The sequence below is a fragment of the Ambystoma mexicanum genome, chromosome 14 (assembly GCF_040938575.1).
Source record: "Ambystoma mexicanum isolate Mex_15411 chromosome 14, UKY_AmexF1_1, whole genome shotgun sequence".
NCBI lineage: Eukaryota > Metazoa > Chordata > Amphibia > Caudata > Ambystomatidae > Ambystoma > Ambystoma mexicanum.
Genome location: NC_090940.1, coordinates 29,266,172 through 29,281,245, shown reverse-complemented (window position 1 = coordinate 29,281,245; position 15,074 = coordinate 29,266,172). Strand labels below are relative to the sequence as shown.

The 15,074-nt window shown below is 48.6% G+C and overlaps 1 protein-coding gene across 1 annotated transcript in view; it reads right to left on the bottom strand.

The window, feature by feature from the left end:
- Positions 1-15,074, bottom strand: part of BAZ1A (bromodomain adjacent to zinc finger domain 1A) — a 956,777-nt gene that overhangs the window by 781,454 nt on the left and 160,249 nt on the right. Inside the window, exon 8 of the mRNA XM_069638454.1 lies at positions 12,453-12,622. Within this exon, the coding sequence (XP_069494555.1) occupies positions 12,453-12,622 (170 nt within the window). The remainder of the gene's footprint in view (positions 1-12,452; positions 12,623-15,074) is intronic.

Below are 15,074 nucleotides of genomic sequence, written 5' to 3'. Positions count from 1 at the left end.
GTGGCGTAACGCGCTTGTGTTGGCTCCTCGCCTTGCGACTCGCTGCAGCCAAAACCACCGACTACGGCGTGGGCTGAGACATGAGGCACTTGGCGGTAGAATAAGGTGCCTTTTCCAGACATCCCTTCACGGCTGGTTCTGAAAAAGGATGGCGCATCGTGCACAGGCCCTCCTGCCACACATGGTCCAAAATGAGGACAGAGAAGACTGCCTTCCGTCGCTTACTCATATGGTCGAAAAGAAAAGTCTTCACTCCTCCTCCGAAGCCAGGCCAAATTCTTGGCATGCCATGGCCATCTTAGCGTGAAACTCCCCAATATCGTCTGGTGGAGTAGGCTGAGCAGGGCTGCTAGGCAGTTCCACCTCTGGGTCTGTATCCCACGTATCCTCTCTCCTGGGCATCAAGGACACAGTCGACAATGTGTCACGAGGCCTGCTTTCCTGATCCGAATCAACCAGCTCTCCTTCCTCTGGATGACTTCTAATAAGACACAACCCCACCGGTGACGGCTACAGCCGCACCTGAGGCGAATTCCTGGGGAGACTCGGGTGAGGGGGCCTCAACAGGCACACTACACACCACTGGAGGCACCAGCTCAGTCGCTAAAGTCGTGCATCCAATTGCCCGAACAGCAACTGGAGCGTACTTAACACCTGCATAAACGGCAGAGAGTGAGGGTTCATTAACGGGTACAGGGGCGCCCCAGCCCCACTCCACGTAGACGGCCCTGCATCCTGCAGACCCAGCGCCGATGGATGGAAACCTGGTTCATGCTCCTCCAGACCCGAGGAGGCTGAATATGAAGCCGTATCCTGTTGGAGAATGTCCACCAGGAGCAACGGCCCGAAGCCGGCGCCTCTGCCACGGATCTCCCGTCAGCAACAAACCACCATCCGCCTGCCAGATGAATTGACAGCAATTCCTGACCACTCACAGTCACAGCTGTAGATGGAGCCGATGACACCTCCATCGCCGAAGGGAGCGAGTATTGTACCACAATTGTCGACGAAGGAACCTCAGTCGATGACCTAGTCGACAACACCAAGGCCTCCACCAGCCTGGCCTTCTCCGGCGACGCTGGCCGCGTGGTCGAAGAGCCGGAACAGTGCTTGGATGAGTCTCGGCTGGAAGCAGACCTATGCCGGTCCTTAGAAGAGTGCTTCGAAGAAGACTCTCAGCTGCTCCTCACCCGACGCAGATTTATGCGCAACTTCTCGGGCCCATCACTCGACCCCTTGGATGCGTCCGGTCTTGCCGACCTGAAGAGCAAAGATCTACTTGCACCTCTAGCACAATGTGACTTGAATTCAGAGGAACCACCTTTCCCCCACCTCTGATGCCGGGACCTCTGTGCGTTGCTTCTTGGGCGAGGGGTCTGCGGACATCGCTCTCCGCTGCGAAGACTTCTTCACCGCCGGAGCCGAGGACTTGCTTCCCTGGGAGGAAACCTCTGTAAGTGCCATTGTTAAGCCAAGGAATCAACCGGCGGTTGCGGTCTTTCAATGTTCTGAGAAAACCCACGACAGATCTCAGGCATCTGCCTAATGATTGGGATAAAAGCAATACAGGCAATTGCATGGCCGTCCCCCTCGAAGACCTTCTTTAGACCGCAGGTAGCATAAGGCCTAAATAGAGATTTTCTGGCCCACAGATGACATACTGGCCGATAATACGAAAAGCATGTGTGGAACACGAAGAGTCGACACAAGGTGATCCCAACTGTTTGGAGACGGTTGAAATCTGAAGGGAAGCCGCAGGGGTGGGGCTATTTATACTGAACGTCCTATTGGGTAGCCGAAAGCACCCAAAAAGGAAGCCGATAGGACACTAAGGTGTCAAAGTTTTCCATAGGAAACCGCTAGGTTAGAGTTACCAAGGTTTCCCAGCCTTACGACGGGAAATATTCACAACATGTGAATCCATGAAAGATCCAATGCTGGAGAAGTGACTGCTATTGTCCTGACCCGGTTTTCAAATAGACAGGCAAGCTCCGAAGAGGAAGACTTAATCCCTTGGACTGGTGGGCAAAATCAGTCCTAAGATGACCTGCAATTTGAGCCATTCCACAACAACCTGCAACCTTCCTCAGCTCCAAACCGCCAAAACTCTGGGACCTACAAACCTCTTGCAGGGCATAGTCTTCAGAAGATCGTATCCTCTTGAAATTTTGGTCGACTCTTTCCGTAATTCCAGAGGCAAGATTCCCATCTTCAAAGTCCCCTCCCCAGAGTGCAGGACCGAGCAAGCGAGGCAAATCAACCATGCAGCAACTGTTCTTCATTGGTGTCTGTTAAAGGTGCCAAAACCATACATCCGTGTTGGAGACCAAAGAATCCTTCACTGGGGTTCCCCTCTGTCAACCACTGCTGCGGCATCCCTTCAAGAGTCCCTCCTTTCGTCACCATGACCAAAGAACAGGCAACCCGGTCTTTAGCTGCTGCATCTCCTTTCTTTAACCTTTCCTTGTTATAACCTCACAATTTACAAAGTGTAAAATAAGAATAATCTATAAATGGCAGTACTGTCCTAGTTAGTGAAGTCCCCTCGGGGTGTAGGAAGTGCGTATGACGCACCTCTGAAGGGCATCTACTTATTTTGCCTTGATTCTGAGAAACTATTTTGAAGTGTATTGAGTTTTGCAAACATTGCCCTTTTTTAAGTAATGCTTTACTGACCGTTCAATGAACACATTATTTTACTAGAAAACCTTGAGTGTAAGTGTTATTTAGATACTTGTATTGGTGGATTTCAATGCTACAGCTCACATTTACCCCTTGTGCGATAAGCCTGGCTGCTCAGCCACCCTTCCAACTTGTGTAGTACAGGCCTATACCAAAAGGCTGGTTACTTAATAACAAGACAAGGCTTGTGTAGTCTCCCACAGTGTTACTACATCAATTCTTGCCTAACACTCTTGATTTGAAAATGTATTTTTAGCTTATCAACTGTAAGAGCTACAAGAGCCTCTGCTTTAACTTTTTCTATGTTACAGCTGTTTTAGTATATGCTGTCTTGGTAGAACCAGCCTTGTGGATGGATTCTCCGACCATAGGTATCTCCAAGAGTCGATGTAATCCAACACGACTCAATCCCACCAGCTGTAACACCAGTGTTAGGGAGTTTTTCTTAAATCCACCAGTGGTAGGACTTTATAGAACTGTCTCCTTGGTATAACTTGCTCTATCTTCTAGCATAGGTCTGTACCACTCAATGTTTTGGCAATGTGGCAGAGCAGCCATGCTTATCCTAGGAGGGAGATATGAGCTGTAGGTCAGTACAGAGAACATAAAATATACATAGGCCCAATGAAACGCTTAACCACTTTAAATTACATATTTCGTATATACACACAAGATCAATTTTCAGATAGGTAGGTACGATTTCAAAGCTAGTAAACACAAGAGAAAACCGCTTTTATAATTCGGGTGAGTCAACCACAGTGTAAAAAATGTAATGACGAATGCAAAAGTTAAGTCAAACAGTTTTGCCCACATTGACCTTTTGCACAATTGACCTTTATATTAGTTTAGTTATTTTATATATGTATTGGGTTGATTTTTGGATTATAAATAATATAAGGGATTGGGTGGGGGGTTGCAGGGGGTTTTGCATTGGGTCAGGGGTTTGCGGGGGTTTCCTCCCGCATATATGTCCTAAATGACCTTCTAAATTAGGTCAATTCTCCCGAGGTCAATTGTGAAAAGGTCAATTATGATACAACCAGTAAAACCACTGTTCTAATACTCAATATTTTGTTGTAGGAATACAATGAATGAACGCTAACAGTTGCAGATTAGCAATTTTTAAGACTTATAATGCTTTGCAGAGGCCTTAAGGCTTGAGCAGTCCATCCCTATCTAGCAAAGTCGGATTGGAGGCAGAAGCAGGTGAGGCACAGCAGCAGAAAAGGCAAAGTTCCAGAGCATTCTTTATTTACAAGTATCAAGCTTTTGTTGGTAACAAGGGTTCAGGGACGGCTTCCTGAATTTGCAGAAGCGTCAGATCTGGGATAACGTGTGTTGGCAAAAAATACCCAAACATTGGAATCGGCACTCCAGCAACAAAAGAGCGGCTCAAGGTAAGTATTATCACAAGTCCTGCAGTACCTGAGGAGTGATGAAGATGATGAAGCCAAAGCAAAGCATTTGAGCACTTTTAAATCTCCCAATGAAGTCTAGATAAAAACCTTTTCCAGCAATATTAGTTAGAAACAAATGCATCACCTATGAAGGACAGCAAGAATCTAAGTCAATGGAGTAGAGTCTGCAGGGAGCCGGGACAGCCAAAGTCAACTGGAGCAAAGTCTATGGAGCTGAGGCACTTTTTAAATAGCAAAAGGTCTTGCATAAAGTCAGAGTTTGATGTAGAAAATCACTGTTGGGCTACACGTTGTTGCAATTGTTGTAACCAACTCTAGAACAACTTAATTACCAACTGGTAACATTCTATCGACTGGATGTTCCTCCAACGTATTCCACATCTTTGACATGTAATGTCCACAGCTGTGTACTTCAGAAACTTTCAGCAGATGGCGTACTGCGTCAATGATGTCGGGTCGATGTCCCTCGAAGGCCTCCGTCGAGGGCAATGTCACTGGATGTTATCAATAGGGACGCACGGCGCCCGTAGCCTCAGTTTATGTTTTTCCCCCAGAATGTGTGGCACCAATCCAATGCCTGCTTGACTGCACATAGCCTTGCAGAAACGTAAGCTGCAATCGCATAGGAAATTCACCAGAGGGGCAAGGCTGGGAGGGCGATGTGGAAAGCGGAGGAACATACAGTCGAAAGAACGTTACCAGTTGGTAAGTAACTTCTTCTTTGAATGGATTGTGTCCTCCAACGTATTCCACATCTTTGACAGACTCCCAAAGCAGTACCAGAAAATGGAGAAGGGAAAATAATGGAGTACCCAATCAGATGGCGAAATAAAGAACCGCCTTACCAAAAACCATATCCTGACCATGGATCGTATCCAGGGAGCAATATTTAACAAAGGTGTGGATAGAAGCCCATGTGGCTGCATCACAAATATTCCTAATAGGAACTGCCCGTTGAAGGACAGTGGAAGTATCCACGCCCCTAGTGGAATGAGCTTGCAACCCTTCAGGAGGGTCCTTACCAGACAATCGATAACACTGGGTAATAGTGAGGATAATCCACCTGGACAGGGTCTGTTTGGTAACAGCCTGGCCCAATCAGTGTCCAGCATTTCCCACAAAGAGTTGATTGTCCACTCCGACATCTTAGACATATAAAAGCTAAGAGCTGTCCTAGGATCCAACTTATGGAGTCGCTCCTCTTCCTGACCAGGATGAGGAGGAAAGAAAGAAAGAAAGAAAGAAAGAAAGAAAGAAAGAAAGAAAGAAAGAAAGAAAGAAAGAAAGAAAGAAAGAAAGAAAGAAAGAAAGAAAGAAAGAAAGAAAGAAAGAAAGAAAGAAAGAAAGAAAGAAAGAAAGAAAGAAAGAAAGAAAGAAAGAAAGAAAGAAAGAAAGAAAGAAAGAAAGAAAGAAAGAAAGAAAGAAAGAAAGAAAGAAAGAAAGAAAGAAAGAAAGAAAGAAAGAAAGAAAGAAAGAAAGAAAGAAAGAAAGAAAGAAAGAAAGAAAGAAAGAAAGAAAGAAAGAAAGAAAGAAAGAAAGAAAGAAAGAAAGAAAGAAAGAAAGAAAGAAAGAAAGAAAGAAAGAAAGAAAGAAAGAAAGAAAGAAAGAAAGAAAGAAAGAAAGAAAGAAAGAAAGAAAGAAAGAAAGAAAGAAAGAAAGAAAGAAAGAAAGAAAGAAAGAAAGAAAGAAAGAAAGAAAGAAAGAAAGAAAGAAAGAAAGAAAGAAAGAAAGAAACTTTCTGGCTCAAATGATAGTCAGATACTAATTTAGGTAGAAAGGAAGGACGTACCCTTAGTACAACCCTGTCCTTGTGGAACAAAGTAAAGGGTGGCTTAGAGGAAAGTGCCTGCAATTCACTCACTCTGCGAGCGGAAGTAACCGCAACCAAGAACACTGTCTTGAAGGACAATCTCAAGGGACAAGAGTGCAAATGTTAAAACGGAGCACCCATGAGAAATTTCAAAACCAAATTCAGATCCAAAACTGGCACCTGGAAAGGAGACGGCAGGAACACAGTCAGTCCTTTAAGAAATTGAGAAATCAAATGAATCTTAAAGTAAGAGCATTCTTCAGACGAGCGCTTAGATATAGACAGTGCCGCAGGTAACCTTCAATGGTACCTACTTGAAGGCCCCTGTGGGCCAAAGAAAGTAAGAACGACAAAACCATAGGAATGGAGCACTGAAAAGGATCAACATTTTGTCCTCTGCGCCAGTCGCAAAACTTGCGGCAACAGTATAGGAACTTTGTTGCTGGCCTCCTGGCTGAAAGCAACACCTCCATCACATCATCTGTGAGGTCCGAATCCTTATATCTCAAGATTTCTGATACCAAGCGTGAAGGTTGAGAGTTCTGACCTCTGGATGCAGAACCTGACCCCCTTCTCGCGAGAGCAGATCCTCTCAGTAGGGAAGACTGCGTGGAGGGCAGATGGACATCTCTAGAAGGTCCAGGTACCACGCTCTCCTGGCACAATCCGGAGCAATGAGGATCATGTGGGAACCGAACCTCCGTAACACTTGAGGAATGATGGGGAGTGGAGGAAACGCGTACAGCAGTGGTTATGACCAATCCCTTGCGAATGCGTCTAAGGCTCCTCTCGGAGGAAATTCCCTTGAGCAGAACCTCTCGCACTTCCGGTTGGCACTGGTGGCAAAGAGATCCACTTGTGTGGTTCCCCAAAGGGTGAAGATCTCCAGAAGGACTTCCTTAGCCTAATCCCACTCGTGAGAGACTGCTCTGCCCGCGCAGAGCACCCGGAGCAGCTTTTTGGACTCCGGCCAGATGAACTGCTGAGATCGAAATTCCCTGCTGGATGGTCCATAACCAGAGCTGCATTGCCTCTCTGCACAACGGGAGTGACCCCTCGCCCCCTTTTTTCTTGAGGTAATGCATGGCCACTGTGTTGTCCGTCATGATCTGGACACTCTTCCCCGCACAGACGGCAGAAAAGCCTTCAGGGCCAGCCTGATGGCTGGCAGCTCTAACAGACTGATGAGGAGTTCGGACTCCGACAGAGACCAACGACTGCCGACTGTCAACTCGTTGGCATGAGCTCCCCATCCCATGAGCGATGCGTCCGTCACGATTGTCACCTCCGGGCACGGTAGCCAAAACGGAGCCCCCTTCATCAGATTGCCTTCGACGGCCCACCACAGAAGGTGGTCTGACATCCTGCCGCAGGACTGCGACCACTGCATCTTGAGGGCCACCTGCAGAGATCTCATCCGCAACCTAGCCTCCGGCACCAGGAGAATGCAGGATGCCATGAGGCCGAGCAACCTCAATAACTCGAACGCCGGGAAACTCTGGGCGTGTTGAAACTTGTGCACTATCTGCTGACTATGATGAGCCCTCACCTGCGGAGGAAAACACTGCCCCAGGGAAGTGTCAATCACTGCTCCAATGTACTGGAGCCGCTGGGTTGGCGTCAAATGGGACTACAAGTTGAGGGAGAAGCCCAGCCTGTGAAGGGAGTGGCAAGTGACGGACAGATGATCCAGGACTTGCTCGGTAGAGCACGCCCTGATCAACCAATCGTCCAGGTCAGGGTAGACGTAAATCCCCCCTTTCCTGAGATACGCTACCACCACCACCATAAGCTTGGTGAATACCCTCGGGGCGGAGGTCAATCCGAACGGCAGGACTCGAAACTGAAAGTGCAAGTCGCCAACCGCAAACCTCAGGTACTTCTTGTGCTTTAGATGGATCGGCACATGAAAATAAGCGTCCTTGAGGTCGAGAGACACCAACCAGTCCTGAAGTTGAAGGGCCTGGAGGACTTGAGAAAGAGTAACCATCTTGAACTTGTCCTTCCGGAGGAGCTTGTCCAAACCGTGCAAGTCCATGATGGGTCTCGATCCCCAGTCTTTCTTCGAAATCAAAAAATAAGGGAACTACCATCCCTTGTTCCTCTCTGCTACAGGCACCAGTTCTATGGCGCCTTTCTCCAGCAGGGATTGAATTTCCTGCGCAAGGAGCGGATCCGGAATCTTCAAAGAGAGATTCCCTGGTGGATTGACGTGCGGCGCTGCCGGAAAGGAAGACAGTAGCCGTGGGCTATGGTCTCCAGAACCCACACATCTGAAGTAATGGCACACCACTCTACAAGATGCTGCTCCAGCCTTCCCCCAACCGGCGGACCATGGGACATGGCCTCATGACTGAGCTGAAGCGGCTGCGGCAGTGCCCGAGCGGCCATGGCACCTCGAGTACCACGTTTTCCACCTCTGGCACTCCTACGGAAGCCCCTTTGACTTGCAGCTCCTCTCGATTTACTAAAGGATGAGTAATATCGAAAGGAACCTCCCCTCCATTGCTGTCCCCTAGGACGAAAAGGCAGAGGTTGGCGAACTGCAGCGCTCAACGACTTCGCTGCAGCTTTGGAGGTCTGCAACCTCTCAAAGCTCTCGTCAGCCTTGCTGCCAAAAAGATGTTAACCATCAAAGGGCATGTTGAGGAGCCGGGCCTGCACATCAGGAGCAAACCTCGACTTGCGCAACCACGCAAACATGCGTATTACGGTGCTCGCGGCCATGGACCGGCCGACACAATCTGCCATGTCCAAACCCGACTGAACGGCCTCTCACATGGTATCCTTGCCATCCTGTACAATAGCAAGAAAACCATCCCGTTCCTCCCCTTTGGGAATATGTTCAGCCGCCAAGGAAATACAGTTCCACAGAGTGTGCGTGAAACGTGACAAGGCACACACAGAGTTGGCTGCCTGTAAAGTCATACCCCCTGAAGAAAACACTTTCTTTGCCCAGCCATCAAAACGCTTGTCCCCATCAGGAGGGATGGTAGGGTACGACGCCTGCTTTGCTGGGGCCGTGGCCACCTGCACCACCAAACTCTCCGGAGTGGGGTGCCTGGTCAAGTAGCAGGAGTCACTACTGGCTGGACGGTAATTTTGCGGCAAAGACTTGCTCACTGCCGGGAGACTCTCTGGAGCACTGCAAACTGCAGCCACCCTTCTTTGCAAAGCCATATGGAATGGCAGTACCGGGTCAGTTGGAGGACCTTGGTCGAGGATGTCCGCCAGGTCATCCTGCAGAAAATCCACAGATGGCGCAGAACACCCCAAGTATTCCGTGACCCTCGACATAAGGCGCTGGTACGAGGACTCGCCATGGGTGCCAGGCTCAGGCCGACAGAACTCCACCTCCAGAGGTGTGTCCAGACCACTGGCGTCTTGCAGTGACTGACAGGTCTTCAATCTGGCTGTGACCAGACAAAATCTCGTCGGGCACCAAACCTTGCTCAGATCCCTCATCCTCCTCACGAATAAAATCCAGAGGTCGGAAAGAGGGCACAGAAAAAGGGAAAAAGACATTTTTAGCCTTGGCCAGAGCCTTTCTGGGGGGTTCCACCGTGGCACGGGGTTCCTCTGACAAAGCAGCCTCGAAAGGAGTCGAGGGAATCGGCGCAGACAACTTCGATGGCGTCGACACAGGCCTCGAGGGTGGAGCCCCGAGCAGGTCCTTCGACAGCCTGGGCGCCGACGTCTTCCTCGGAGGCAGAGCCTCGAGAGAGTCCCTCGACGACCTTGGCGCCGCAGGCATCGATTGTTCCTCGAAGACTTCACAGGCTCATGCGGTCGAGGACCGGGAACTGGAACGGGCATGTCAAGAGCGACCATCCTTGTCCGACCGGGACCTCAAAGGCGCCCGGTGGTCACGATGACCGCTCGAGCCCGAAGGCGTACGTACGGTGTCTCTAATGCGGTCACGGCCGGCGTCCTTCGGGGGCGCAGACGGACCGGAGCCCTGCGATTGAAAAATCGCCATCATCTCCTTTCAGAAGCTATCCCATTCCTCAGGAACGGAATGCTTGGTGGGACAATCAACCCGCCGACGAGCGGAGTCCTCTGATAAGGACGGGGGAAGGTGACCTTTGACGGCACTTCCGCGAGTGCCTCGAAAAGGCAGAGGAATGGCGAGACCGACTCCTGGAACGAGACCCCCCGGACTCACAAGGATGCAGAGAGTCGGCCCTCGAATCGTCCCGTCGGAAGTCCAGGTGATCGTGACTTCCGAGGCTTGGCCACCATACCCACAGACAGCTTCTTACGCTCCCGCAAGGCCTTTGATGTAAGCGACTGGCAGTCGACACAGTCATCCGTATCGTGGTCCTCCCCGAGGCACCAGAGGCAAGCATTGTGCGTGTCCGTCAACGACATCTTGGACCCGCACACCCGACACTTCTTAAAACCCGACCGCAGGGTGGAAGAAGCCAAAGACATTTCAATACACAAACAGGTTCGAAGAACCGAAAGAACAGGATTCAGTAGAACCGAGGCACTCCGAGATCTCCGAAGCGAACACGTTCATGGAAAAAACAGAACTGAGGCTACGGGCGTTGTGCATCCTACTTATAACATCCGGTGACGTGGGCTACACAGAGGCCCTCGAGGACAGCATATCAACATCGACACAGGACGCAGACGCCGAAAGATTTTCCGAAGCAGCTCAGCTGTGGTGATTACTGTCATAGATATGGAATACGTCGGAGGACCCAATCCCGTCGAATGGCATTTACCGCGACTGTTCACGGATCCGGCAACGTTAAATGCGGAAGCCATCTTTTTCAAAATGGGGTCAGCCATCGTTGCTAAAATGGCCTTTGTTTTTCGCCAGGTCTTTGTGGAAAGGTCCTTCTAGAGTTTTTCTCTGCGCGCAAAACCGGGTTTGGACTTATTGTTCATTTCCCATTGGCGGCTTCAGGAGTGAAACCTGCCTCTTGCTCCAGAGTGTCTGGGGTAGGCAGGAAGTGAGGCAGGTGCTCGAAACTCCCAATGTTTAGTCTCCTAGGAGACCCAAAGGCACTCTGTGGTGATTGGCTGGCTGACTGTCCGGCAAGGACAGCAACCCTGCTGGGTTAGTGGCAGCTAGGCTGGAACGAATGGGAGAGAACTGAATAAAAGGCAAGTCTTTTGGCTTGGAAGGCACAGTCGACCACTGGACGAAGGAACCAAAGAAGAGCTTGAAGAGGACGGCTGCTGCAACTCCTGGACTGTTGGTTTACCTGGTGAAGCCCTGCTGTAGGTCCGAATCGCCAAGTTCGCATCGATAGAGAAGCCCTGCAAGAACGACTTCTCCCTTTGAGTTGGTGGGACCAATCAACTCCCAAGTAAGCCACCTGGACACCCATCTCAGAGCTGGTTTAAATTTCCTCAGAGTTGCTGCAGGAAACCGTAGAGCCAGGGAGAGGGACACCAGATTGTGTACATTGCTTGTAAACTGGCATATAGCTTTTGGAAGATCCTCCGGACTCCCACGAAGTAGGAATGACCAGGCCCGACCCCCCTCAGTCGAGTGCAGGACCTCAGATGTGAGGAATGTCCAACTTGACAGCCAGGAACCGTGCTTATTGCCATTTGCTGTACAGCAAGGAGCTGAAACGCGTAACAGCCACTGAAAGTAAAGTTGGCCGGTTGGCAGTTTTGACAGTGCCAGTACAGTGCAGGAGTCCTCAGGTGTCCTCCCTCTTGTCCCCACGACTGAGGCCCAGGAACATTGAGTTCTGTTCCTGTGCAACTCTGCAGATGTCTTCAGCTGCATCTTTTTCTTCTTTACTAAGTTACTGTAAAACTAGCCTAAGAGAACTTACCTCTTACTGGGGAAGTGCTTGTAACATCTGCAACTCAAGTCTAATCAGCTTGTGACCCTACATTTGATTATTCTTGTTCTCAAAGACTAAGAACTTGTGCAAAGACTTTTCCATTTATTTACCTCTAGCGCTGCATCCTATACAAAGACTTTGGCCTATTGACTTTGGCTTAGACTACTGAATTGAATGACTCTTCTAAGACCTATCTGAAAGTATTTGCCCTGCTTATGACTATTTGTATTCTAATAAACTTTTGCCTTTTACTTACTTTTTAAAGAGTATTCTGTATGCCAACAGTAAGGTATTGTGTCCCCAGCACCCGTGTTACTGAAGTCACCGCTGGGTGTAAGTTGTGTCTGTGGGCCATCCCAAAAGGGCTTTGTCTGATCCAGAAACTCAGAGTGTATAGTATTGAAGTATATTTGTGTGTTACTATTCTATTGCTCCCTTCTGAAGAAGGCTTTATAACTGACTGATAAATTATTAATTGTTTATGCAAGAAACCTTGAGTGTAAGGGTTCCAAGAAGCAGAATTATGCACAGGAACACTGTAGCAGCTCATAAGCACACCGCTATTGCGGTAGAATAGAATGGCAAAGGTAACAATTACAATGTAATGGAAACCACCAGAAACACCCCTGCCATAGGCCTTTCATCTAGGGCCAACAACCAGAGATCCTCTCGGATAAAACAGCTGTACAGTCACACTCATTTGAAATTCCACAGCCCCAGGACCATTACCTTTTCACGCTCCATCTTCTGCCTTTCCTTCTCCTCCTTCTTCTTCAGCCGCTCCTCCTCCAACATTTTCCTCAACTCCTCTCGCTCCTTCTCCCTTTCTTCTCTCTCTCGCCTCTTAGCGGCTTCCATCACGTCAAATCGTTCTCTCTGCATCTTTGCTTTCTCATAAGCTGCTCAATAACATGAAAAACATTAGACCAACGGAACACATGGCAACTTCTCACAATTTGCAGAAACAAAACTGGTACAGATATGGGAAGTAGTGGGGGGAAATCCAAAGCCACATACCTACTCTGCCTGCCCAAAAAAGGGAATTAAGTCACTGTTACAGAGCAGTGTCCTAAGTGGTTTCACAGCAGGTCTGCATTGCCACAATCGGGTGCTGGACTCAAACATAAATGTTAATCTGTCATTCCAAAGTATTGACAAATCTTAGTTGTAGCCAAGACCTCTAGAGGCACATCCTGCTGTAGACTGGTTATTCGTTGTTGGAAGCCAGCTTGCAGCACTTTCTTCAACCGCATTGGCAAAGCTCTGCTCCTTTGCTGATCTCTACATCAATGCTACAACGCCTGGACAGGTGACAACTAGTCTCACCTACAAATGTTAAACATTTTTAGAAATTGGCCGTTTAAAGAATTTGACATTCGTTCACCTTACTCACTATCACACAGACCTGCAATAAGAGAATTGGCAATTACTAACTAAAAGAATGGATTGCGCAAAACAGCCTATTGTCTGAACAGGATCCGACTAGAGCACCTACATTTGAGATTGTGCTTCTTTTGGTACTTGGTCTCAACCCCTGCTTGAAAACCCTGCCCTTGGGAGCCTTCGGAAGTGTCCCAGAACCGTCCTGTGTTTGGAACAGATATCTACTGGGTACCAGGCTGCATCTCTCGCCGTCCGGAGTGGAGCCTTGGAATGTTACAGATTCTAGAACTATTACATAAGAAGCATCCCCCTGCAGTTGCAGCTCTCCACAAGGAAGGCAGGCCTTGCAGGAACAATGTGTTTACGCCACAAGGGTCGACTGATCCCATTTTATTGGCGCTCCCATTGCTCACCGCCACATGAATCGTGTCCCGGGGACCCTCTGAGATTGTCTCTGGAGTGGTGGTCCTTTGTTCTGACGAGGAGAAGTGTCGAGCTGTCAAGTGTCCAGCACTGACCCATTAGAGCATAGAACAGTGAACAAGTCAGACCGAAAAACACTACGCCGAAAGTAACCTCTGCACACGAGACTCCTTGACTTCCTTCATCAGAAGCAAGGCAAGAGAAGGTCCAGCAAATTCAATAACTTCTACAGTGGTCACGGAGTGAATCGGAGGTCAGGGGGTGAGTAAACATCAGATCCACCCCACTACCTCTATAGGGTAAAACAGCCATAAAGCTATTGCCCTTCCTCTCCCTTCCCCGAGTTCTGGTCAAGGACCCTTCAATGGACAGCAGGATTGGGAGAAAGCCTTCTAGGAACTTTTCTTCTATCGTTATCAAACTTTGCGACATTCAGAAACTACCTGTTGGCTTTTCAAACTTTTGTTCTGACTCTTAAAGACTCCTAGCCTTGTGGAGACAACTGCATTTGGACCTGCGACTGGCATTAGGCCCCCTCTTTTCAAGCTCGCTAAGGATCGGGTTAAGGTGTAGTGCCTTCGATTACATGGCTTTGTATGGCGTTTCTAGCAACATTTTCAACATGAATTCTCTGATTGTTACTTATCTTGTTCATTTTATTTGCTTGCTTTGCTATACCATGGCATTCTGGAACTGATCCAACGGTATTCAAAAAGTGAAGTGCTAGTAATCTTAGCAGAGAACGCCAAGGGGAATGTTTATATAATACTGTATGTTTAGAGTGTTACTTACCTGTGTTTTTTAATTGCGAAGAATTTGTCTAAGGCATAAACTAACAACTGTTCGTATACATTGGGCCAACGTGAGCTATTAAGAGTGTTCTGTCGAACTGGTATGGGGTACAACAAACTTAGGGTTGGGTTGTGCCTTGACTTAAGGGTAAGCCCCCGAACTGAGAAGAGTGTCTATGGCCCCGAAAGGAACAACAATAAACCAGGGGGTCCCATGGCCCGGGGAACGGCAGCACCAAGCCAGTCGGCGAACTGGTCACCTATCGCATCGCCTCCGAGGAACAGGAAACAGAGTGAGCATTACGAGTCTCCTTTGTCGAACACTTTTGAACTGGACACGGAGAAGGGGGGAGGGTCGGTGTTGGGGAGGGAGAGGCTAAGGTTCTGTTTTATTACAAAATGCTAATAAAAACTAAAGTTTTAAAAAAAAAAGTGTTCAACACTCTTGCACTTCCCAAGTCTTAGCCTTGCTGCCCAGTGACACTACAGAGATGGAGTTTGGTGAAACATTCTGGTCTATAAGCGTTTGTTAAGATGGATTTCCAAAAATCAGCTCTGGGGCTGGGGGGCTGTTGAAGGTCACCTTGTTATGGTTAACAGGGAAGATAGATTTGTCAAACCTAATCAAGGTGCAGTAGCAGAGGGGCAAAACCTAGTCCCAGGAATAAAGACTGAGTGGCCCAGGGCTAAAATGAGCCCGCACAAAGCAACATCATTAATTCCAGTTAGACAGGTGTGAAGGCATCATGAGTAA